Source organism: Myripristis murdjan, chromosome 24 (assembly GCF_902150065.1).
Source record: "Myripristis murdjan chromosome 24, fMyrMur1.1, whole genome shotgun sequence".
Taxonomy (NCBI): domain Eukaryota; kingdom Metazoa; phylum Chordata; class Actinopteri; order Holocentriformes; family Holocentridae; genus Myripristis; species Myripristis murdjan.
Window position 1 is genome coordinate 9,012,643 of NC_044003.1, and position 25,767 is coordinate 9,038,409.

At 41.4% G+C, this 25,767-nt stretch overlaps 1 protein-coding gene and 1 long non-coding RNA gene across 4 annotated transcripts; one reads left to right on the forward strand and one right to left on the reverse strand.

Moving 5' to 3' along the window:
• Positions 1-538: 538 nt before the first annotated feature.
• Positions 539-20,513, reverse strand: map3k7 (mitogen-activated protein kinase kinase kinase 7). Of its 3 annotated transcripts, none has more exons than XM_030046691.1 (18): positions 20,220-20,513; positions 19,620-19,740; positions 19,361-19,471; positions 19,018-19,083; positions 18,775-18,820; positions 17,086-17,224; positions 15,954-16,078; positions 14,955-15,083; positions 14,371-14,501; positions 12,714-12,795; positions 11,751-11,881; positions 11,453-11,600; positions 10,454-10,534; positions 7,143-7,210; positions 4,974-5,073; positions 4,250-4,311; positions 3,694-3,809; positions 539-2,775 (listed from the first exon to the last, which is right to left on the reverse strand). In XM_030046691.1, the coding sequence occupies exons 2-18, from the start codon at positions 19,710-19,712 to the stop codon at positions 2,595-2,597; spliced, it is 1,809 nt and encodes a 602-aa protein (XP_029902551.1). In that variant the 5' UTR covers positions 19,713-19,740; positions 20,220-20,513; the 3' UTR covers positions 539-2,594. The 3 variants fall into 3 exon arrangements, with proteins under 3 accessions (XP_029902551.1, XP_029902550.1, XP_029902552.1); XM_030046690.1 differs by having other exon boundaries at positions 2,595-2,775; positions 20,284-20,513; XM_030046692.1 differs by lacking the exon at positions 10,454-10,534 and having other exon boundaries at positions 2,595-2,775.
• Positions 20,355-23,339, forward strand: LOC115355802 (uncharacterized). The gene is made up of 3 exons (XR_003927920.1): positions 20,355-20,451; positions 21,794-22,038; positions 22,862-23,339. It is a non-coding gene; the product is annotated as an uncharacterized LOC115355802 (long non-coding RNA).
• The last annotated feature ends 2,428 nt before the right edge of the window (positions 23,340-25,767 follow it).

Below are 25,767 nucleotides of genomic sequence, written 5' to 3' on the forward strand. Positions count from 1 at the left end.
TGGCCTTAATAAGCAGTTGCACTGAACCACGATGAATATTTAAAGACAATTAGTTTGGCAACAAAAGCTGTCAAAATGTTTGTCCTACCACACTGAAGAGAACTCAAAAATGTATCAAAACATGTCATCGTGAAAAACAAACTTGTTTTTGAGCTGATCTTTGGAACCAAAATACGATACTCACTTTCCTCAGATAAAACAATAGTAAACAGTATGCTTTCATATGATCAGTCTTACTGTTTTTGGCTGACAGATGTTTCAGGAGAGTGGTTAATTCAGTGGCTCAGTGTTCAAATACCTAATTATGGAACTGCTCAGTGTCTGCTGGTTTTTATGAATCTTATTCATTTCTGTGAAGGGCGACATGCCAGCCAGCACTCCCTCGGCCTCCTGTGTTTACAGCAAAAGCTTAAATGTGGCTGAACTTCTGTCATTATCAATGTTCTGCAATCAATTACAGAACACTGATCATGTTTAGGATTAAGTGGCACTTATAGTTCTGACACCTGACAGAAAACAGTGACACATCAAAAACTGCATCTTTTCACCATTCAGTTTATTTTGCAATGCCTTGCTCACTGTCATATACCTAATTTCCCAATAAGTTAGGAAACACTTGAAAACAATATATGGTAAATGAATTCTGTGTGAACATAAAATTCATGAGGGGAAACAGGCAAAATTCACTCCTGCACAGTAACATGTTTCTAAAAGTAAGACTCGTCAAGTCTTGCACTTTTAAAAGAGAATTGCTTAAAGGAGAATTGAAATGCTAAGTGTTTGTACATGACTTGAAAACCAAAACCGAAATGATTGTGCAAAATATCAGGGAAATAAGAAACAGGGGAAGAGAGATCACATCCAAGCCTTCTTTTGAGTACATCTCAATTTTTTGGATGTAAAGCTGCTGAGATTTACACAGTCACCTCTGCAGCTCATTGACATAATTCATTTGACCATACATCCTTCTCGTCGGGACACACACATGGGATCAGTGATGTCCCCTCTGGAAATACTAATCCATTTACTTATGCTAAAAAAGGCAAACCTCTTTGAACTTTTATCCTCCCTAAATATAGCAGAAAACGTCAAGCACTTAAAATGCAGGCATATTCTAAGGCAACATGTGAACTAAAAACAAACAATATACTGTATAGGGAGGTACAGGCTCCTTTGTCTTCTGCACAAGGGCATTCCCATACCAGATAAAAGAATATTTTCTAATGCAAAAATGACACCATAGCTATCATACAAAGTGAACTACTGAATAGAAAAGACAAAAACATCAACACACAAAAACAATACTGAAGTCATAATAAAAGTGTTTTAACTTTCAGTAAATCAACTATTTCCTTTCTTTGCTCTAGTCGCAAAGAAAAGGAAGCTAGTTCTCTCTCTCATTTTTTTTTTTTAGAACATTAAGAGCAAATCATTAACACTGCATCCCTGTTTCTGAAGCTTAACCAAGGTTACTAACTATGGAGGAACCTGCAGCACACAAACCCCAATCCATTCCTTTTTCACTGTGATGGATGCTCAAGGCCTGTCTGACATACATCCCTCGCTGAATGAATATATTAACAATGCCTTGAGACAGGTCAACAGGTACGGTGGTCTCTGTAAGGGCTCATGCTCATGATTAGAAAAGGGAGAGGTTAGAGATAACTACATACATCAATTTAAGGAGATACTTTGCATAAAATGGATAAAACGCATGTAATGTAGAACGGATTTGAACTAAACTCCCGCGCAACTCTTAAAAACACCAAATTTCTGCATATAATTCACACTTTTGCCGAAAAAGCCGTCTTGGTTTTCACATTCTCGAGGACATCGTGACCCTCGGCCACTGAGAGGGACAAGTAAAAGGTCCAATCTATCCACTGAAGGGACAGTGAGGAGTGGACACACACTGACCAGGCAGCCCAGAGGCCCTGAGAGCAAAACGTAAAAACACACAACCCACCCTCATCGGCCTGCCATCGGACTCAGTGGACACACAGCCATAGCAGTTCCTCGCAGCTCAGAGAAGTCCTGACCCAAGGAGTCCGCCACCAGGAAGGAAAAGACAAACAACAAACAAAACAAAACAAAAAAAGCCCATCCCTTTACCCAGAAGCATGGTCTGGGGCTAAAAGGGATGGGATGCAGTGATTGTTTGGTCTGCTATCACAGAATATACTGTGAAGATGTGCAAATGTATGTACAGAAGACGAGGAGGAGGAGGAGGGGATTTGCTATTGTTGCCTGATTGAGCGCACATCTCCCGCCGTCCTTTTTCCTGCTGATAAACAGAATGGGTCTATGACGCAGCATGCAGGAAACACAGTATAACACAGGTCTCTTTACAATGCAGCGCACTGGGAACGACACGTCTGTGCCATCTACTGTACGGCAGGCGGTGGCAGAGCATGAGAGTGGGTAGTGTCATGTCGAGTGCAGGTCTGAGGAGGGTTTTCAACGTTACTACAGTTAACCTGGGGCAGCAGGGAAGGGGGTGGGAGGGAGGGGAGAGAGGACAAAGGACCAGTTTGTATGTCTCTGAACGCTGGACACCACAGGGTGATGAGGAGGTTGAGCGGGTGTTTGTCGGATCACGAGGTGCCCTGTCTCTTCTGTTGCTGGACCCGGATCAGTTCCAGCTGTTTTTTGCACTTCTGGTAGTAAGTGGACAGACTCTTGTTCTCCTCCAGTAGCTTTTTATGCTCCTGCACCAGACGGGACGTGTTCTGCTGGTCCTTTTCATCTTGGTCCAGTTCAGCGATGAGCTCCTTCCTGCACACATGTAAACCGCAGCAGCTCAGAGAAATGAAACACGCAGTTATCATTATAAACAGGATTGCCATTGTCAAATGTAAAACAAAAAAATAAAATCCATGACTTTTCATAAATTGACAGAGTGAGAACTGTGTATGAAGACAGAGCATGCTGTAACTATGTTAAGAAAGAGAGAAAATACTATACACATATGGCCATGACAGTTTAATTTCTCTCAGAAGCATATTCACGATGCCAGCTATTTTGGAGGCTCATCTTGAAAAAATTCAAGCGGTTTTAAGCTCCATTATTTCTCCAAAATAGCATAGGGCTCCATTTTACATTCTAATTTCTTCACCTGACTGAGTAAGGAAATTGCCTTTCAAAAAACACAGCTCCACGGCATAGCCATTTTCAGGGGGATGTTATGATATCACACACTACTTGACCAGAGGAGCCAGAAAAAAAAGGCACTGCAACAGTAAGCACTGGATTGCTTCGGAGAAAATGCTGATTCTATGTGGTAGATTCCCCTGTGGTCTATAAATACGAGATGAGCTCTTTAGTCAAACACAGTTGTTCCAACATGCTCTTCTTCTACAGCTTAGGATGGCTGCTGCCTTGGATTTGTCTGCTAAATTTGGTAATTGCCTTTGGGTGGCTTTCTGTACACTCACATGCCCACATTAAAATACATTTATCATCTGACGCTGCCTTGATATGGCTCCGTTTACTCTGTTGGCCTTATGACAGCACATGCATAATAAGAAACATTTTCCTTGGTTGCAGTGCACTTCAAAGCGTTTTGAATTAGCTTATACACACTAGCCAAATCTCCTTGCCAAGTGCGAAATGACCTCAGCCCCACTGCAGTAGATGAAGTCTGTTATCCAGTGTGCTGAGCAGGAACAAGGAGAGAAGTTTGGCGCCACTTACTTTCTCTGGATCAGCAAGGCGATCTCTGTTTGCACTTTCAGGTACTCCTGGGCCATTTTGCAGTGCTGCTCAAACACAGCCATGGACTCTTTGGAGTTGGGACAAGGAGCGAGGGGCTGAGAATAACCACACATGTTGAGCATTAATTGATTTAGAGGCCATCCACTCACGTCCCGTAACAAAATGTATTTATATCGATCATAGGCAAAGTTTGAGCATATAATAACACACCAAACATCTCACTATTTATACTGACATTCCACGTTTTAGATGGCATCATTTTTTTAGTCTGTGCAGGCATAATCCCTACATAATTGAGTTGACAGTTCATCTAAAATGTCCTTCAATTCACCTTTGAGAGGGAAGTGATGCGGTGCAATACAATCAAAACAGAGAATGACTATTTCAATGCAACTCATAACTGAAAATTTACATTAACATCTTATTCTGCTTGGTTTCCGATGCCAACAGCTGCATGAAGGAGCAGTCGTGAATGTAAGTGTTAACACAACCATGATAAAGGCGGAGGACGCTGTCAGCTGAATGGAGTGTGTACCTGCAGCTGGTGATCCAGGGTGAGATACGCCATGGGAATGGAGTTGTCTGAGCCGTTGGTGTCTAGACAGAACAGAAAGAGCAAGAGCTGTGTTTGTTTTCTCCCTGATTGCAGACGAACAGTGTGAGCTACATCTGCATGCCACGGTTATCAATAGCAACCGTAAGTCTTTCATCAGAAATAGCCCTATGCCTCCCATTCCCTCCTCCTCAGGGTAGGGTGACCAGAGACCAGCGCCTTAAATCACTGATCAACATTACGTAATGTCTGCAGTGCTGCTTGACAGATTTACACAACCGCACACAATGACACCGACGCCATTACGGTCACAGCGGTAAGAGGGTGACAAATTGAATAGACAGGCCAATTTCAATCAATGAATCCAGCTGTAAAATTCAACTTTGTTTTTTTCCCCTCCTCAAGACACAGAGCTTGTTAACAGTGCTTTTCAAACACCAAAAGTACATGTTAGCGAAGAAGAAATGGATGGATTTAATGGTGTATTAAAAGACAGATGGTATAGTGAAACAAAGTGAATCTGTGAGTCAGACCGCTTCCAGACTCGTCTAGGAATATGGGAACTGTTTGGTATTTGGTTCAGCGTCTCTGTTTTGATGTGGAGGCTCTTGCTGGGTGGGCTGAAGTTCTACATCCTTTTAAGATGTCAGACTTTATGGAAAGGATTAAGGTGAAAAAGCGAGATTGCAGATATCTGGCGGTGTACCTGTTGGGTCATCAGGGGAGAAGTACCCTCCTCTGTTGCTTTTATCTGGTGGCATCATCCTCACACTGGGACTGGAGGACCTGCTGCTGTTCCTGCTCCCCTGCAAGAAGACAGAAATACTGTCAATCATCTGGGAAGCCAATCAGTGCTGCTAAGTGTGGGAGAGACAAACAAGTGCTCACCAGAAAAAGGAAAACAATACAGCAAAAGGAAAATGACAAAACAAAACTAAATAATTATATCTCCAACTGGTGAAGTGATTGTGTACTTTGATACATGTTTTTTTTTCTGGAGTAAAACTTTGACATTGGCTGTTAATCATGCTTATTCTGATACATAATACCAAAAGAAGTTTAATGACCAAGATTTTGCCTCTTTGTTAAGAAAAAACAAAAACATAAAATTGCAGGAAAATGCCAACATATAAACTCCAACAGTGAAGACAAAGGCAAAGCAGTCTTACTGTGATGCTGATCTTATTGTTGGAGATTGACAGATAATTGTCATACCAGAAAAGCGTACTAGAAAACGAAAAGGTGGGATCAAAGGTAAATGTGACTTTAAACTTCAATTTCAGAGCAATTTCAGAGTAACTATAAATTTCTACTGTCAGCAGCTTTCTCTGGCTGGAGAATGGCTCTGCCTGCTTACCATTCACTTTGGTAAATAAAATATCCTTTGGATTAGGTGCCAAAAAATAAGAGACACTCCTCCCTTATGTGTGCAATGTTCCTCTACTACATCTGGTATCTGTCTGAGCCCTGGATAGAACCGGACTCTAGGATGCTGTTTGCTGGTGAGAGTGATTTCTAATAAGTGAGATTTGGCCAAATTTTAGCATAACTGCAATAAAAACACCACAATCTAAAACGCAACGGAATTATTTCGTATGCTACAGCATCAAAACACATAACTTGTCAACCTTGATCTCTGTGGATCACAGTGATCCCAATATGACATGCAACCGAAATTATTATAATTAAACCATCTGAGGGGAAAACACACGTACTTACAGGAAAATAAAATAATCAATCACACCATCACATCACTGATGTGCTGGTGTCGATTTCACAGGTAGCGCAACACAAACTACCTTCATGAACAACACTATTTCTGTACAAAGAGTCAAGTTTTTCCATGAACCCTCAATGAACTTTTGACTGTGCAGAGCTGAGGCGTTCTTTTAAACAGATACAAATGTTTGGAGAGGCGGAAAAGCAGCAAAGCTCTTAGCCAAGGGGCTTATTTGAAGACGCTGTGTGTTTGAGGTGGGTGTGCAAGGCTGTTCCTATACATATAATGTCTTCATCTTCCTTGAGTTGACATATCAAACACATCTCATATTCTATAACCTATCTCCCAAGGGGAATCTCTCACTTGACAAAGGATGCATCAAATCGTTCGAGACACGCCATCAGTAAAGCATCCAAATCACTTCACAGATGGAGAGGGATGATGACAGAGCCAAACTTAGAGGACATACACAGAGAGGAGGAGAAAAAACCTCTTTGTGTAGTGTTTTAAAAGATAAAGTGAAACACACACAATTATCTAAACACTAACCTACAGTTAATTGTACAGCCGTACACTGAATGGGTAAAACTAATTGAAACATTATTTAAATTGCAACAGAGTCAACTCTAATATCCAAATGAATTTTTTTTAATAAAGGTAGTGTGTGTAACAAAATACCATTGTTAATCAAGTACTGTGGTGCTACAGAGATGTCCTGGTTTGTTTTGTACAGGGCCCAGCTAAAATAAAACCATAACTTTAATAGTTTTTTTTTCCCACTGAAAATAAAATGTATGATGCCAAAATGATCCCCGTAAATTTTTCCCATCAAACTGTAAATTTGTAAATTGCAATGACAATACCTGTCAAAAATAATTGCAATATGATTCTTTCTACCATATCATTCACCCCTAGTATAGAGAAGAGACTGTTAGTCTTTCTCATCTACTGAGCACGATGGATTCATCTTTAAAATACAAAAGAACAGAGTGCAAGCTGTAGATCATGGGTCTTTCTTAGCCTTCATATTAAGCGATGCTGAAACAATAACACCAGCTAAACGGACACTGTCTCAACACTCACTCAAGGTGTCTACAAGATTTAGTTTACCATATTTTTTGCTAGTGAACATTTGCATTTCTGACTAAGACTTACCTGGCTGGACTCAGTGCCGATCCCTGGCAGGTCCTGCACAGACCGGCGTCTCTGAGGCTCACAGGTGGCTGTGGATGGGACGGAGGGAGACAGACAGACCAAGAAACAGAGAAGAGAGAGCATGAGACCCATAAGAGGTTGTATGGAAGGGGAAGGAGGGGGGGGGGTCGTGTGGCGTCTGCTTGTGGCTAGAGGGAGATCCAGATCCGCAGAGCCACACAGGGACAGCTGCACAGATTTAACCCCCTACGCCCTGGCCTGTCAACATGTGCTCTGGCATGGCTGTAACATGACCATGGCACAATCTCCTCCCACGCCCACCCCATTATCACTGCACAACAAATTCAAACATACACACACAGCACCACAGACCAAATCTACCACATGAATAGCTGAGCCTGCTTGTGCTACGTGTCTTTCGGCAGACTAGCTTGTTTGGGTTGGGGGGCAGGTGGTGATGCTGGGAACTATTTAAGGGTTCACGCAGCGCAGGGCAAGGCCTCAGACGAGGCTGGTGAGCAGGGGGTCTGTGGAGGCACTGGCAGGCACGACCCTCCCTAGCAGTCACTCATTCATTTCCTGCCGAGGTAAACATGAGGTCGGAGCTAACCTCGCCAGTGTCTGCAGCAAAGCTGCATAAATTCCAGATATCCCACATTCAAGAGATATTATCAGTTCTGTCTCCTTTGAAATAACTTCGGCAATGTCTCTGCAGTCACATCTTGCTGTCACAATACAAAGTCGTGACAGCTGTTGTAAATTATCTAGTTATGACAGCATTCCTTATAACCGCAGCACAGTTATTAGTCTCTCTCACAGACCAACACCAAAGCATGTGTATGATCTTAACTACAAGGCTGGACACCATCAAAAATACAATTCTGTCATATCTTGGTAAAGAATGATAATTTCTCTTTCATTCCAAGCAGCTCCAAAGTAAAGTAATATAGTTCATTTGTACCAAAACATTGATATTTCAAAATTTTGTACTTTTTCCAGGCCATAATTTCTTGAAAGGATTTTGGTCAGTGTTCAGTGTAATGTACAGTATGCTGATGGTAGCAATAAAACTGTCACCTACATCATATCACTCTGCAGCCAACATGTGAAACATATGACATAACACTGCTGTCAGGGGAAAACCTGTTATTGCCAAAATGTCTGCGGATACTAAGAAAAGCAGCTTTGGTTTCATGCATTTTTGAGTTTTAAAAAGATTTTATACGCACGAGAATGATATATTTTTAATCCATTTCAGAACATGTAAGCTCAGGCTGAACCAAAAGCACCAACATGACTGATTAAGTTAACATGACAACAATGACCTGCAAACGTTCCAAGACCAGGAACAGATCGAGTTCACTTTTCACACTCATTTACACCTGAGAAGAAACTCTGGATTTAGCAGATATTAACTGATAACAGGCTCTATCCATGGCATAGCAGACACAACACACCAAGACACATACACATAAACGAACAATAAGCACTCCAAACAAATCACAAAATGTGTTGGATTTTCATTTTGCATACATGCCGAGGGAAACACTGCTACATCACTTGTTTCTTATGTAAAACTGTTCTCATTTTCTTTAATAAAAGAAATTAAGCCGCTACTGTTCAAAACAGGCATTTAACACAAATGGATTTTTGGTAGCTGTCCCAAAGATGCACTTAGAATAATGTTTGCCAATTGTACATACACGTACTAGGTAATTTTGATACAGATTTACCAACTTTCAGGCATTAACTCTAAATTATAACTGCATAGGGGCTTATGCGCTGGGGAAATGACTGACATGCAGGTGTTCACATGCAGTGATAACAGAGTCCTACCTTTAATAAAAACATGTATGAGCTGTTTCGCTTAGTCACTGGATTTAATTAGCTACTCAATTCAACATGTCTACTACAGCTCCAAAATACAGGCTTTTTTTCTGGACATCCAGGGCTGTCCCCATTTCTTTCATCCCTATCTCTGCTCGTAATAATAGCTCTGACCCTCAACGTGAGAGAAATTAATCAAAATGACTTTTTCAAAGTTAATGGATGTAAAGAGAGCAAAGGGGCGAAAAAAAAGCCAAGCTTTCACAATGTCCTCTATGCATGAAAGGCAAGGACAAGCTCAAATGCAGAGTGCTGGGGCACTGATTTACTCTCACTTCCCATGATCTGCAGCCAAGCCAGAATGATGACAGAGAGAACAGAACCATGAGTTATTAATCTTATCTCATCTGTGTCACCCAATCTGATGCAATATGCTGATTGAATTTCCTGAAGAGCTCCAAGAACAGTTGTTTTTTGACAATGGTGTGTGACTCTCTTGGGAGGTCTAATTATGCCTTTTGAAAAGTTTGAGTGTAAAAATGTGTAAAAGGTGACTGCAGATGAGAAAGATCCCATGTTAACTCATGTTCCGCTTCTATCCAACAAAATCACAAAGGACAAAGAATGAAATAAGGTAACTCTAATGTGTGTTACTCCAGGACAGTTACCATTATTGTAAGTCCAGTATATATATATATATGTATATATATATATATATATGTTTAAGTTCAAATCAATGTTAAGTTACGGATGTTGTTGATCAGACAAAAATTGGGTTGAGACTTTTGCAAGCAATAAATTCCAAGGTCTGAAACTAGCATCCAACCAGCTGCCAAATGTGGGTAGATTATATTAGTGGTGGGGTAATCAAACCAATTTACCTGACACACTGCCTTGTAAAAATTCTATCTGCTGAAGAAATCTCTAATATACATGTAATCTCAGACAGTCAGACAGACAAATCACAATCACCTACAAAATCTTGCATTTGTAAGGCTACTCTGATTGGACATGTCTGCAGTCTGCTTTCATTGCCTGTCACATCATTATCGAGTTGAAACCCAACATTAGCTTAAATGTTTTTGTGAAAATCTGACAACTTTGGAAACTGATAATTAACTGAATTATTGCTGACTGAGTTTGTCTTAAAATAAAAAATGTCACAAAGCATGCTCATGCCATTATGTGATTATCATTTTTGGAATGTGTGGAAAAAATAGTGTGTGGTAAAATGTCTGTGTCTGGTATTTTTTTTTTCAACTATCGGACACACTGGTTGTTTCAGCAAAAAGTTAGTTTCAGACCGTGAAACTTAATAAGAATAAGGACTGATCTGAAAAGAGGTTCAGTGGGGCTGTGCACCCTGTGTGAGGTATCCCTTGGAGTGACAGACAGGAGAGGATCATGTCAGAGCAGAGCAACCCATGGGGTTCAGCCAAGCCAGCTCCACCTGGGCACCAGGAAGCCCAGTGGTCCAGTGGTACCTGTGACGACGATCTTGGGGACATCCAGAATGGTGCCGAATGATGCCGTTTTACGGTGGCCTCGTTTATACTGGGGGCGTGCTGCAAAAATACACATACACACACACAGCTGCGTACACAAGCATGCAGACTAAGACAGACACGTGCCCAAAGCTGGACAGGAAATGTAGAAACGTCACTTCCTCAGTTCCCTCTGGGCTACACACACATGCAGAGCATACAGTGTACATGCAAGGGCAGCATGCACCCTGTCCATTCCAGAGGCTGAGGAGGAGCTCCACATAGCAGGGCAACTGCTGGCAGGCACTGCATTACATTTCTCAGCACAGACAATGGCAGGCATTCAGTTCGAATGCTGATTGCACAAAAGTTCAACAAGGCAAACTAAGGGCATAGCTACAGAGGGTATTAATGCTCACATCACAGAAACTCGGGATAACCCTTTGAAATTACTCTATTCATTAAACTTTCATTCAAGTTTGAAAAAATAAGAGTTCATGTAGTGTAGCAAAACAAACAAGGATAAAATCCTGACATACACTCACTCTTCAAATCCAATTCAAATTAAAATGATACGGGCAGAGCTTCTCAGGTTTAATTTAGACATGACAGGGCTGATGAGTAAGCTGCATTCTGTTTGAGCCTTTGAGGAAAGGGAGATGACTGACAGCTCGGTTTGACTGGGCCTCAGTGTTTAGGGGCATACAGATGCTTTTGTATGAGGAATGAATCTTCACCTCAAAGTGATGAAAGCAGATGAAACAGAACTTGACTTGGGAGCCAGGAGAGCAGCTTCTTGTAGACTTGGATAGACCTCATTCAAACGAGCCACCCAACTCATTAACTCACATAAAAATACTAATACATTCTAATACAATAATACATTCCTTTGCTGTGAGATGTTTCTTCTAAGACAGGAAGTTTGTGACAAAGCACATTGATAAGCTGCTCTCATTGGGCTCCGTGTTTTGCTTTGCGCTGTGTAGTGTCTGGCATTACCTGCAGGCGCAAACGGCATCTTGGGCTCCAACTCTGACAGATCAGCGCTCATTCTCTTGCTGTCAGAGGACGCCAGGCACTGTGTTCGTGCAGGCAGGCTCTCAACGCTGCCCCCTCTGGAGAGAGGCAGAGTCCTCAATGGGTCTCCCTGAAAGAGCCAGCACAAACATCTCAACCACATCTTTCATTCTTATAAATTCAAAAATTCTTTCAACCATTACTTCATCTATATCTGCTTTTATGATGAAAATTTTAATGTCTTTAAAGGAAATGGCTGGAAGTAGGAAAAAGGCTTTGCCTTTGGCTTGAAGTGAGGTGCAAACTGAGGCGTTATCTTGATAGTGTCATTGCTCCCTTGAGAGTCACTGTGCTCCATGTTTGCATCACTTTTGTTGCTTGTGCTGGTGCAAGTGTAGTCCACATATGAACCTGTTATTTTCCAAAAGAGAAGGTGGTAGGTGAATTTTTCAATTTATGTCAATATTTCATGTTTGAAAGAAAGTTTAGGTAGAGAGATGCTGTTCAAAGTAGGGATGCACCGATACTATTTTTTGTACAGGCGATACAGATTAAGACAGCTAAGCAAGTACTGGCTGCAGATCCTTTACATTTTCAAGTCCTTTCTGGAGGGCATCAGTGTAACCAGGTGAGGTCAGGACACTGTGCACAGGAATGCAAAGTAATTGACCCAGTGACTGAGACAATTCAGGGACACACCCTTGCAAATGTTTCACTCAGAATACAACAAAACAGGTAAAATCACCACCACTGCTTATATGAGCCTCATAATAGAGATGTCAGGTATGCAAGGTGGTAATTGTGTGAAACACCAGATGCCAATCCCGATGGGATTGAAAAAAACAAAACAAAACAAAAAAAACAGAGGGACATCTGTGTTAACGCAAAATACTATGGAGAATTTCAGCCAGAGAAAATCACTGACATGCTTGCTCTGGACAGGATAAGCTTCCTTGAGTCCTGAGGTAACATACACCAATTACAACATTTCCTCCGGCAATACCTGTGTAGTCCTGAGAGGGCTGTAGACCAGTACGTGGTTGCTGGACAAAATGAGATATAATGCATCAGCCCATGTGATGGACTGATGCATTATATCATGTCGAAGTTCTCAAAAAGATCAAAGATCAATTTGACATCCAGTGGTTTTTCTTTGATATCTGATCTCTAATGCCATTACCCTTGGTGCAATAAAAAGGTACAATACAGGTGCATCCCATGATTTCAGAAAAGACTAATGTACCTGTACTAGTAGCAGAATTACTCTGTCCATCATCTGAATACTGATATGGGTATTGCAGAGGTTCATCAGATCCTGGGAAGTACTGGAAAAAATGATTGAAAGGAAAGGTAAGTAAGGTTGGAAATGTTTGCATTTAATCAGCCTATGTTTTTTGATTCCTTGAGGATTCTTGTCATTTTCACCCCCAAAACGTATAATGCTTAAGTTTATGACTTTGCAACTTAATGTTTTTGCATTTATTTATATGCAGTGCAGTGGAAAATGTCACCTTCCATGCTCATTAAGGTAGTCCAAACCTGGTGGAATTAAGTGCTTGTAAGTTCATTTGCAGTCAGCCATGCATCTGTCTATCTTTGTGAAGCACAGCCATGTGGAGCTACATCATCATCAGGTGTAACACAGTGTAAATGATGATGCAACTCAAGTTCAGCAAATAATCACAGAGAGCTACATTAAGCCAGGCACATACTTCAGAATTGTCAAAAACCAGAAATCTCTGTAGTGCTCATACTAAACGACCTTCCTTCCTGTAGTTTCTTGTCTCAGTGATATAGTGGTGGCACATTAAACAATGTGGCACAGATGGGGGTGACACAGTAAAAGATTCTTCACTCAGATTTGGTCGTAAGGGATCTCAATATCCTGCTGTCTCGTGAATAACAAATGCAAAGTGTGACTTTGTTCTCCACCTGACTGTGCTATAATAAGAGTTTGGGAAGGACAAGCAGCTCGCAGTATTTATTTTGTATGCAGTCACACAAAATAAGCACTCAAAAATGGTTTGGGAGATGTAGGCAGTATGGTATGACCATTATATGGAAAGTTAGGGATAATCTAGGGAATACAGCTCCATAACTAATAAATATAAATTGTACAGCTCTTCCGCTTTGTTTCCTAAGGAGGTCTCATTGGCTATAGTGAATCATCGTTTTTAATACTTGTCTCTACATATCCCACACAAGAATACTGCAGCCAAAATCAGATGTGTTTGAAAACATCTGAATGTCTGAAACAGCTCAGAGACTAAGTCAGACAGTCTCTCTTACATGCACCAAGCTGGGTAGAAACGGGGATTAAGTCTCAGGTCTCAAAACACTGGCTGGCACAACTAAGGGGGGGCTGAACACATGGAGTTACACTTGTAGGTACTGCAGAATCAAAACTTGTATTTTTCAAGCTTACAGCTCTGAATTGATTCTGTTCCAAACCAGGCATGGGACAATATGAAAATTTTATGTCACAATTATCCTGGCCAAATAATTGCAATTCACAATATTGTCCTGGTAATCATCAAAATATGCTTAAAACTAGTACCAAAACATACTGGAATTGTTTACCTGACATTTTCTTAAGAAACAAATATGTGTTATTGTATCACAGATAGAACACACCTTTTTAGTGAACATCCTTTTGAGTGAAAAACAAACAAGGACAGTTTCAGATGATCTACAATAAAATCCTAAATTGTCCTTGGAAATGAGGGCCCAAACTAAATTATTTTTTCAAGGATTCAAAAAAAGACTGCATGAAAAATGCTGTTACAATTCATTTTACATTCTACTCTCAGTGCTTCAACACTTTTTGTCTGTTTTATTTAGTCACTCCTTTTTAATGAGCCCCTTATAGAGAAGTTCGATGGTGTGCGAGCAAGAATTACCCTCATCAGATGAGTCATGATCTTCACTATTTCCTCCATGGAGGGCCGCTGGGAGGGATCCTTAGACCAGCAGCGTGTCATCAGGCTCTCAATGGGCTTGGGCAGGTTTTTGATTAGAGGTGGTCTTGTGCCTGAACATTAACACAAATAACATACAACGAATGACACAATCACCACAATAGGAACAGACAACTTTGGGCATCACACCAGCCATGCACAAAAGTGAAATATTGTTCATTCATGCTAAATCCCAGATGCTAGAACCTGCAGTGAGTCAGGGAGACAGATTCAGCAGTGCAGCATATTAAGCCTGTGTCCCCAGGTATTATTAGTGTCCCATTAGTATTCTCCTCCATCCGTCTCTGTGTTGGAAGAAACTACAGGGAGTGCCACGCAGGTGAAAATGCCTTTTAGCTGCTCTCTTCTATCCAGCTTTTAACTTGTTTAGTCTCCCAGCAGGACTTGCTGGGAAGCCAGCACTGTGGCTCTACAGTGACTGACATGTAAACACAGACTTTGTGAACTCATCATCCAATCTTTCACTTCATGCACCTCCCCACTTCACTCCCCTGTCCCCGACTTACCGTTGTGCACAGCCCACATAATGCGAAAAGCTGGTCCTCCGATTTCATCAAAGGGCTTCCTGCGAGTGATCACCTCCCAGAGAATGATCCCCCAGCTGAACACATCACACTTCTCACTGTAATTGCTGCCTGGAAGTACAGAAGAACCCATAGCAACACTTAGGTCCTTTCAAAAGGAGAAAAAAGGCTCAGTTTGACATAGCTGATTGACTGATGAAAGTAATTCTCTGTGGCGTGTTTGAGATGAGAGAGGGAATGTGCCTAGGAAAGCACAGGAGGTTTTATCTCATCTGCACCTTCAGAAGGGAGGATGAAAATAAGGGAGCAATTTCACCAAGGAACGGCTCCTGAATTGCTTAATTATTGTGCTTATTATTGCAGAATTAAAGTGCACATCACACACCTATTTTAAAGTTGCTGTGGTGAGGCATTTTGGTAGCATTTCACACTCATGCAAATTAGTTGTAAGGAGTTCAATGCGGGGGCAAATGTGAGTTGTTTAATTGCACAGGGGTCTTGTAACTCCCCTCCAAAAACAAGATAATGACTATCGCTTAATTCATGTTTCCTCCTGACCCCCCTCGCCAAGAACATGTCTCATAATGTATAAATATATTACGCTACTGGCTGAATGAGAACACAAATTCTACGCTGGTCTCTCAGGGGAAATAAAGCCACTAGCATCCCGCCATTCATCTTATCCCTGTGCTTGGGAGAGCACCATCAATAAAGCAGGAGAGTAAGGCTGATGATGAATCAAGAATTAATGTCTCAATGCTGGGAGCAATAAGCTGCAATTAAGGTGAAAGGTGACAAAGCAAATCTGGATGTTACAAAGACTACATACTAGCTGGTGAGATGTTTTGGTTGAGGTGACTGCATAAAAATGTCTGCAAATTAAACAATAGTAGAATGTACACTGGCTTTTCAGTCACAACAATACTGACGGGGACAGGTACCTGAAGCGTTTCAAATACCTGAGATGTCACTCATACTTGCCTTCAAATACCTCTGGAGCCATCCATGCTGCACTTCCTTTGTTGTTGGTCATGTGGGTCTGAATGTCGCATGCTGTTCCAAAGTCACATATCTTCAGCACAGTGCCGCCTGCCACTAGAAGCAGACTGAAACAAAGAAGGCAAAAAAATAAATCTCATTCTAAGCTGACAACTCTTTGAACTTGAAAAGATGAATAAAAAAAATATATGCTCTCTGACTTGCTTGTGGAATACAACAACTAAAGACAGAAGGTACAGACTACCACATCCAAATTAACATGTAAAAAAATGTATCCCACATAAATCAATAATAAAATAATAGAAAGAAAAGTTTGTTTTTTTTCTTTTCAGTGGCACCAGAATTATCCTACTTTATCTTGTGGTAAGACAATTTTCAAATTTAACATGTAGACTGGTTCAAAACCTTCCATTTCCACATCCTTACCTACCTCATCCACAAAGAACTGCAGTTTCAGTGAAAAGGAGTGTGAACCCAGTTTACTTCTCTCACCGACTATATTTATGTAAACTGATAAATTCATAGTATCTATCTATGTAGCTCAAGTGGCATTATGTATCAACTTTTAAATTGGATGTCATTACAAGGAATGGAAGGACAAGTCAGAAAAGCAACTCTGAAAGAAAAAATAAATAAATAAAATATACAAAAAATATAAGTACAATAGCCCAGAGCTGACAGCTTGTCAGACTGCATGACCTAGTTATTCCTAGAAACTCCACGACAGTTCTCTAGGAAATGGACCAGCTGGTCATTCCCACAGTGTCCTGCCAGGGGCTTTCTTTCCACCGGAGCCAAATAAACAACCTCTGGGGTCTGAATTGCACTAGACATCCATCAGTACCGCTATGGAAAACAGCCTTCCTCACTTGTCAACATGCAACATACAGAAATGGAACAGGAGGCACAGCTGACTGACAAGAGAAATCTGTGCAGTACTGGTTCACATTAGACAGCCTGACCAAATCAAAAGTAAGTTATTTGGTGTGCAAGAGAAGCTAAATAAAATACTGGTTACAAAAACAAATTAACAAGGAGGGAGGGGGGGGCACAAGGCACTCTGTCAGCACAGTGAAACAGGAGACAAGAGAGTGAGAGGTGAGGAGGAGCATACTTGGGTGGCTTGAGGTCCCTGTGAATGAGAGCCTTTGGTTTCATGCCATGGAGATAGGCCACGCCCTGGGAACACTGTAAACACCAGCTCATGGCATGGGAGGCAGTGTAATAGGGGAGGGGTTCAGCACCATGCAGCACTGTGGACAAGAGAGCACAGTCACAACCACAGCCACGCACATCACCGGAAACACACAACAGTAACAAACTTGCAGAAGAACCAAACAGAAATCGAGGCCCTGCAGTGTTTCACTGTCATACTGTCACGGGTAAACACAAACACAACCACATACACAGGCCTGCAATAAATGTCTACACTCTCGCTTTCTATTCTTTAACAAAGTCGATAAAAAGATGGCAAGCTGAGAATACATTAAGAATAGTATTCACAACTGAACTGAATAACATCAAAGTTATGGTAACAAAGGTCCCATGGGTAACTTTGATAGGAATTCAGCAACAAGGGAGGAGAGGTAATTGTGAACTAACGCACAGCAGAAAGTTCTTATTCTGAGATTATGTGCAGGTGCAGTACAGCTAATAACTTGCCAATCCCAACCACTTGGGAGTAGAGGATGTTCTGAACCAGTGAAGTGTTTGGAAAACGGAGACAGGCTATGTAAGAATAACAATGCAAAGCCTACTTCAAGTATGAAACACATTTGCACATGTATTGAAGAATACCTGCATTACTTTCCAAAGAGAATGTACACAACAAAATTTTATGTACTGTAAAACATTAAGTGCAATCTTAAATTAAAGGATTGTGAACAACAAATATGCCACATTTGGGCAAAGGTACTCAATGTGGATATTGTGCAATATCAGACAGAACTGTCACCAGTGAATCCACCACTTACTGTACGTATTATATTGGTTTTGTTACATTAATTTTTATAATCCACCCAACATGCAAAATTTTCTACAGTGTTGCACTGGGACAAATTAATAATTGCCAGACATGCAGAAAGTAAACCACTATCAGAATTCTCTGCACACATGTATATGCTGCCACAGAAAGTTTGTGCATATCTTAAGAGTGGCATGTTGTCATTTATTATGCACTATGACTGAACCTGTCCATTTGGGTGTCTGAGGGAGGGGCAAACAAGGTTGTACGGTGTGTCACGGTGCAAAAACTGGATAATAAAGGAATTAGACAAAAGGCTGAACATGCGAACAATGTGAAAGTAAATTGAACACAGCTGAATGTCATGTATGTGCAAGATTGTCATACTGTTTTGTTTCAGATATGACTATAAATGACTGAGAAGATATAGATAGATTAGATTAGATTACTTTCTATGCCTCCAGACATTTGTTTTCTGTAAGACTGCCACTGTGCACTCTAATACATAAAAGACATACAAATATAAATAAAAGATCTACAATATCAGCGAGGGGGTGCTACCCTTTAGTCCCCTTTGCCACTCTACACCTACTAGTTCTTCTGTTTCTTTCGCTATTTACTCTGAAATATGGACAGTGGCAAAAATGAGTTTCTGAGTGTGTTTAGTTTGCAGACTGGGAGTCTGAACCTCCTGCCTGATGGCAGCAGCTCAAGCTCCTGGATGGCATGAAATGAGTCCAGGGAGCTCTTATCATCCAATCTCAGTGTGGTTGTTTTGGAGGTTGTGACAGATCAGTACTCATCAGCCATGTTCTTTGGTACAACAACATGTAGTCTCACCATTGTACAATGACCCGCCTTCAGCATATTCCATAACCAGACAGACCTAAACAGGGAGAAAAACATTAAGAAGAAAGTATTTCCAAATCCAAAAACGTCCAGGCAGATAGTAGCAGTTCCAATAGACAATATGAAGACATCATCACTGAATTAAGTCATCAGCTAGGCGTAATTAGAGGTAACAACCTATTACTGAAATTGTTTAGGCAAACAGCTACAACAATATCAGTGCTGTGAACTTACTGGATTATTGCAAGAGCCATACAACTTCACAATGTTGGGGTGATTCACTCGAGAAAGCTGCCGAAGCTACAGACAAAAGGGAAACATTAAGTACAACTTCAACTATGTGCTGCACAATACCTTTAGCAATGCTAAAGCTATTGTGCAGCATGTTTGTTTTTGTAATAATGTTTGTTGTAATGTTGTTGTTTTTGTAATGTTGCTCAATGCTGAGTTAGCCAATCCTTCACTACAGATACTTAAGGAGGTGGCACTGAAGGGTGAAATTGCAAAATGAAGTCTTTCCTGTGTTTTAATAACTCAATAAACGGTGGCAATAAGAAACTGGCGAGGACAACAATACCTCAACAATAAAGGCTTTCCTCTCTGATTCACTCTCAATGGTCTTGATTGCAACATCTTTGCCTTTCCATTTAGCTTTGCAGACAACCCCAAAAGCTCCTCTCCCCACCACCTGTAAAGGAAAAGTTTATAGGTTGCTGTGACATGACGTTCATTCTCAAACACTTCCACCACTCTTGTGTTTTGCTCATATCAGGCATATCATTTCTAGATCATTTACGGAGGAGTCCGTGTCGATTTCACTAACAAACACAACCTACCTCCTCCACTTCAATGTCCACATAATCGATTTCTTCAAAGGGGTATCCGGGAGGCGTTTCGAGCATGTCGGCGGATGGTAACGTTAGAGACATTACCAGCTAAGGTCAGCTAGTAACTTTACTGCAGGGAGACATTTAAATCACAGAGGAGATTGAACACAAGCGTTAAATCACAGCTAACGTTAGCAGAGAAAAAGGCACAGACGACGACGAGCGGCACATTCACATTACTATCTCTTACCCAGTGACACAGACCACTAACTTTAACATGCGAAATATTTTGACAGCGTAGCAGTAATGTTAGTTATGCCATTTTGTCACCAACTAACGCACAAGCTAGGATAGCCTTCACTCAGCTAACGTTAATACGGTGCAGTCGGCTAACTGGCTAACCGTGCTAACTGTAACGTTAACCGTTACTGCTCTTAGCAGCTAGAAAAAAGCAATAACATGTCTGCTAAAAGTTAATAAATTGAGTCAACTAATACCGCACCACCGTGACCCGGTAGTGCCCACAGTTTAAAGCAATTTAACGCCACCGTATCACGAATAAAATAAAAAACTACTCGAGGCCTAGAGCGTATTAGCGAGCCAGCTTACGTTAGCCGGCTGGCCTTGTTGCTAACGTTCGCTAGCAGAGACTTATTAGCTTCATCAATCCAACCCTTCGCAGTTGACTGGTCACCAGCGCCGGCTCTCTAGACATGGGGCTGTTTTCTACTCTTCATTGACAGAAGCCTGGAAAGCATCGTCCATTATCCGAAAGAGCCACTCTCTGTCCGGCTGACAGACAGACATAACTTTTTGACAGCTCGTCCAGCTCGCTGGCTAGGTGGGTATTTTTATTCTTCGCAGGAGCAGCTCCATCAGGAAGTGTGTGCTCACTGCAATTCTGTCCCCCAGGGCTTTCAGCTGCTTTTGGAGAGACGGCGCTTTACCCCAAAATGTAACTCAATTTTGTTGCCTCCCCCCTGGGATTTTCGATCTATACTGTATGCATATGAAAGCAAGTTTTTCTTTTTCAATTTCATTCATAGCTTGCTAGTTATTCTCAAGGGATTACACTCTCCTGGGACCCTGAACTTGGGGCTGAAGCTATGGGTGGGGATACCCCTACCCCTAGTGTATGATAATCAATTCACTGAAAGTCTTCTCCTTTCTTTTCTTTTCTTTTCTTTTCTTTTCTTTTCTTTTCCTAATTTTCTGTATTTCATTTTTCTGTGTTTTATTTTTTCTTCTCTTTCATAGTGTTGTGGAATGGGCTGAGTTTAGGGTAGATAGATAGATAGATAGATAGATACTTTATTCATCCCGCAGGAAATTCACAGTTTTTCAGCAGTATCCACAGATTACAGATTAAATAAAATAAAAAAGATAAGAAAAATAAAGAATAAGATCTAAGTACAACAGAATAAGATCTGAGTACAACAGAATAAGATCTAAGTACAAGCCAGTGTGCAAAAAGCAAAAAACAAACAAACAAACAAAAAAAAAAACAGAAAAAACCGTGTGCATGGGTGTATAAAATGTGCATAGAGGTAGTTCAATGTGCAAATTTAGAAGAAATATACAGTATACACATGATAGGTACTGATGAGATGGACACACACACACACACACACAGCCTGCCTGAAGTTAGTGTTTATTGTGTCTAAACAAAACTTCTCGTCCCAAATCAGGGAAGTTCTGATGACTTTTGATGTACCCATTTTTGCCTTGCAAGCAAGTCCCTCCTCCATATGGATCAGGCATGTAAAGCTTATGTAATGTTAAAATTATATTTGTGGGGAGGGATGTTATGTAAACACAGCGTTTGATGAATGCTAATTACATGCTCCACTCATAGGGAGTAATAAAGCAGGTTCCCAGTGGATGCTTTCCGAACCACCGGGCAAGCACAACTCATGCTAATGAGCGTGAACTAATTTGTTGTGATATTGAACAGAGGGTTGTTAATAGCAAGAGCCATCCCTCTCCCCTGAAATAATTATTCTAATCACTCATTTCAGAGGTGATTAAAACACTCTCACCTGGCAGTTTTTTTGGGGAGGACTACCTGCACTGGCATATGGTTGGGGACCTGTGGTCAACAGGAGGTTGCATGTTTGTTTATTCTCAGCTGCCATCAAATCTTTGAAGAATTACAGCTGATAGGCTGCTCTCCTTCTGTACAGGTGACTTTTGCCACTCGCAAAGTGGTGTCCTTGCATCCATGTGGCATCATCATGCAGCATCTCCTCGCTTGATGGAAGTGATGAAGTTGAATAATATTCTGCAATGCCAAAGTGTCATTTTACAGCTGGAAGAAAATTTAATGTGACCTTTAAGAGGACAAAATACAGCTGTCTTCAGTGCTGGACGGTATATTTAGGGGATCCTGACACAGTTACAAGGACTGCACTGTAAATCCTAGCCTGAGGTTGGTGTGTTATGTGTTTTTGTGGCCACAGGGTGTTGCTGTTGTTCTTCCCACAGGAGGCTTCCCCTCGGACGAGTCTGATAGTGATCTGTCACACTTACCTCTTTTTCTACAGTTATATAAGAGCAGTATATTTTAGCTGTTTGTGTACCACTGTATGCAGAGATTGCTCACAATTAGAATGCATGCATTAATATCCTTATGTCAGAATCAGCACTCTCTTACACGGGAAATAATCTGTTTCTTCCGCTAAGTCATATGATTGATTATGGAGCACTTGTGCAGCTGATGAACATTTGTCTTGTGTTTATGGCTTTTAAGTGCCACAAGCTCTCCAGGTTTGTGTTATGGATATCTCTGTCCTCCATAAGACTTACATTGTTTAATTAGAGTGTAGAAGAAAAAGACCACTGTTTGCAAATATTCACCCAAATCATTTTCTATAAGTGGAGCAACTCCCACTGCTGCACCCTGACAAGTAAACACTGTGGACACTGGGGACTGCTGTGCAGTCATTTTGCTAAATCATTTTAACTTTATCTAAATGCTCTATTCACTTATGCAGAATTTATTTGACAGATGAAATACATCACCTGAAAAATAATCCCACAGGCTAATTAGTATTACCCTGAGGGCCCATTTCTGCAGCTTGCTGCAGCTGAACGCCCAATTGAATAGCAGTGCGAATCAAAGAGCTACACCTAAAAGAGAGTTTGAAATTGTAAAGAGGACTCCTTAGTGACGGGACTATTAAAGAAAGGCACGTTCAAAGCCCAGGTAGAATTGAATGCATTATTTGCCTGCTCTCTGTTCTGACTTGCAGAGCTGATTTGAATCAGATTGCAGCCCTCTCCACACCCCCCGGGCCTCCAGGTGACAAAGCTGCCTCAGCCTGGCACAGTTGGTGGCGGCTGTTCCACCGAACAGGCTGACTGCTGGGCAAGGAGGGACCAGCTGAGAGTGACCTTTCTGCATTGTTCCACGCAGGCTTGGATACATCAGACTTGATAAGTGGCTGTGAGAGTGAGGGTGTCGAGGCCAGCACAGCAGCCCTTCTCCCCATCATGCTGCCACCCGCCGCCCCCCACCCCCACCCCCTCCCAACAGGTCTCTATGATAAAGCCGCTATTGTCTCTCATCTGGGATAATTTATCTACTCAGCCTTAAATAGGGTATAACTGAGGGGAGTGGTTGACCTTTTCATTTTTAACACTAATACCTTTTTGGAGATTTTTTTTCCTGTGTGCAATCATTTAGCGGGTAGGTGGGTTGGGGGTGGGGTTGGGTGGGGGTGTACTGGTTGTTGCAAGGCAGCTGGCTTGTTGTTTATCCTTTGACAAGTCGGTCTTATAAATGTTTAATGAGATAAAAAGATGCTCCAAGCTGCCCCCCACATTCATTATTTTCTACTTTGGAATTTACTTAGGGAAAATAGTGTCTTAAGGCAAGTAAGACGCATTTGTGGTGCCACAGGTGTAGGAGTAATATTTTGTGTTTTTTATTTATATAGCGTTTTGTTTCTGATGCTGTGCTCTGTTCCAGCATTTTTGAATTGATTTAGGCCAAATTTATCATCCTCAGAGATCAAGGTAGCCTTTTCATGAAGCTTTTTTTTTATGTGTAAGTAAATAAGCACTTGCAGTGTTGCAGCGATGTAGTTTCTGAAAGCTGAAGTTTTGAAAAAGTCCTGGTACATGTCTAGAAAACCCTATATGTGACCAGACTGGGCAAAACCATTATGAGCCAATTTTCTTCCTTGAAAGGCTTTGTTTGTTTTCTTTCTTATTTCCTGCATTTTGCTCTGTGCACCAGTTTATGTTTTCCAAGGGAATCAATCATATTTAAACTGATTCCAAAACTGTTGGATAGTATCAAGAGTTGTAGATTAGTTTTCTGAAAAGCTCCCATGGGATCCATCTCGGTAAACACCACATTTCATCCGGAGCCACCAGCCTGACAGGCCTGTCTGCGGATGTGTTTTGGCTTTGGAGTATATTATTATGGAAACAAATCACTGGTATACACTGGTTCAAAAGTGAAGTGGTCTACACTCATTTTAAAAGCTTGATGTTTTTATTGGAAACACAAGAGGTTATCATAGGGCTCATATAGCCTGTGACATCAGCTCAAAGAACTTTTGGTAGCCGAGCCCTGAAACGAAGTCAAGACTGCTCTCACAGACTTCCTGATAAAGAGTCATTTATCAAACCTACTTTACCTGTCCACATCTTTGACAGGGCGACCAAGAGGGCGCATTGAGAGATAAGACTTTTTCCCCCTCCCACCGTATTTTTGAGCTTTTTTAGACTTTACACATGATCCGCTGCTTGCCAGATCAGAAACAGATTAATACAATCGGTTCCTACTGGCATCGTCTCCTTTGGTACTCTGACCACTCATGCAGACAAAAGGCTGTAGCTGTGATAAAGACAGAGCCGTTGCCAGGGAACTCGCCAATGCCGCAGCACCTCAGTGCTGTGCATCAAAACGCCTGGAGGAGTGGGATAAGGTAATGTCCGTACCCTTGAGCAGGCGGACAGTATCAAGGCAAGAATACAGAGGAGCAGAGTGTGGCAGTCTCCAGAGGGGGGTCAGACAGGGATCAAGGGCGTTCTTGTTATTTGTGATTATTCCTCCTAGTATCTGCAGGACTCTTTTTGGAGGTGATAAGAAACAGCAAGAAAAAGTAGACAGACTCTTAGAGCCGCTCCCTCTCAAGTTGGAAGCTCCATAAGAAATCGTTATAGTGCAGGGAACTAATTTCTTTTCAGTGCCATTGGGTCAGGTGTACAACCTTCCAGGGATTTAGGGGGATTATGACCACCCCTTAGCACCATCTCTCTACCTGACCACTGACTTTCACTCCAGCATCTGTGCAAAGCCCCGGCTTTTCCTCTCACTGCTCCTGGAATATGCTGCAGGGATCACAAGGGAGCATTCATGCTGGAGAAATCCCACCATATAGATGTGATGCAGGTGGCGCCTGTAGGGCTACCTCACATTGGTCAAAGATGAGCTGGATCAGATTGTCTGTTAAAGGTACCATACTATTCACTTTTCATGACTTCGTTTTCAAAAATCCTGCAATTTAAGATAATGTTCCTCCTGATATTTTGCAAATCACTGTAGTTTAGTTAAAACTTTATTTATTTCCAGAGTGCAGTTTGAAGACCATAAGGAGTGTTTAGACTGTGGATCAATTCTTTTAAAAAATTGCCATTATTTCTGATGGAGAAACATGGATTCTGCCTGTAGCAGTGGCTGAAAGGTGGATTGCTTTTTCCCCAAGCAGACTGACCCGAAAAAAGTTTGTCTGGACTGGATCTGGACTCCAGGTTTCAAGCCCAGAGTCACCACCCAAATTTATGCTCTGATCTTTGCTGTGAGTTTGCACGGTAGATAGCAGGTTTCAGGTGGAAAACCCTCCACAGTCGAACACCGCCTAACGCTGCATTCAGTTATCATCAGATGTGGGAAGTCACATGTTAGAAATGTGTGAATTCAAGCTACAAGGTGGTAAAAACTTGAACACTTTCTGATGGTAGCGTTAACAGGTTGGTTATGTTATCCACAAACACTGAAAACAGCTAATGACAACTAATATTATATTCCATAGGTTTAATCAGCATCAAAATGTTGATGAAGCTACAAGCATACTGTGATGAAAATCATATATCAAAGTCTTTTTAAAAGTATAAAAAATGATCACATCATTTTTACCGTTGACAG

Bases quoted from the DNA above. Each gene is read 5' to 3' on its own strand.
- map3k7 (XM_030046691.1), bottom strand. From the start codon at position 19,712: ATGTCTCTAACGTTACCATCCGCCGACATGCTCGAAACGCCTCCCGGA. The intron at 18,821-19,017 runs GTAAGTTCACAG...CTCCCTGTTTAG, and splicing joins ATGGCTCTTGCAATAATCCA to GTCTGTCTGGTTATGGAATA. The intron at 3,810-4,249 runs GTACACACTCCA...GGTTATTCTCAG, and splicing joins CCCTGGATCACCAGCTGCAG to CCCCTCGCTCCTTGTCCCAA.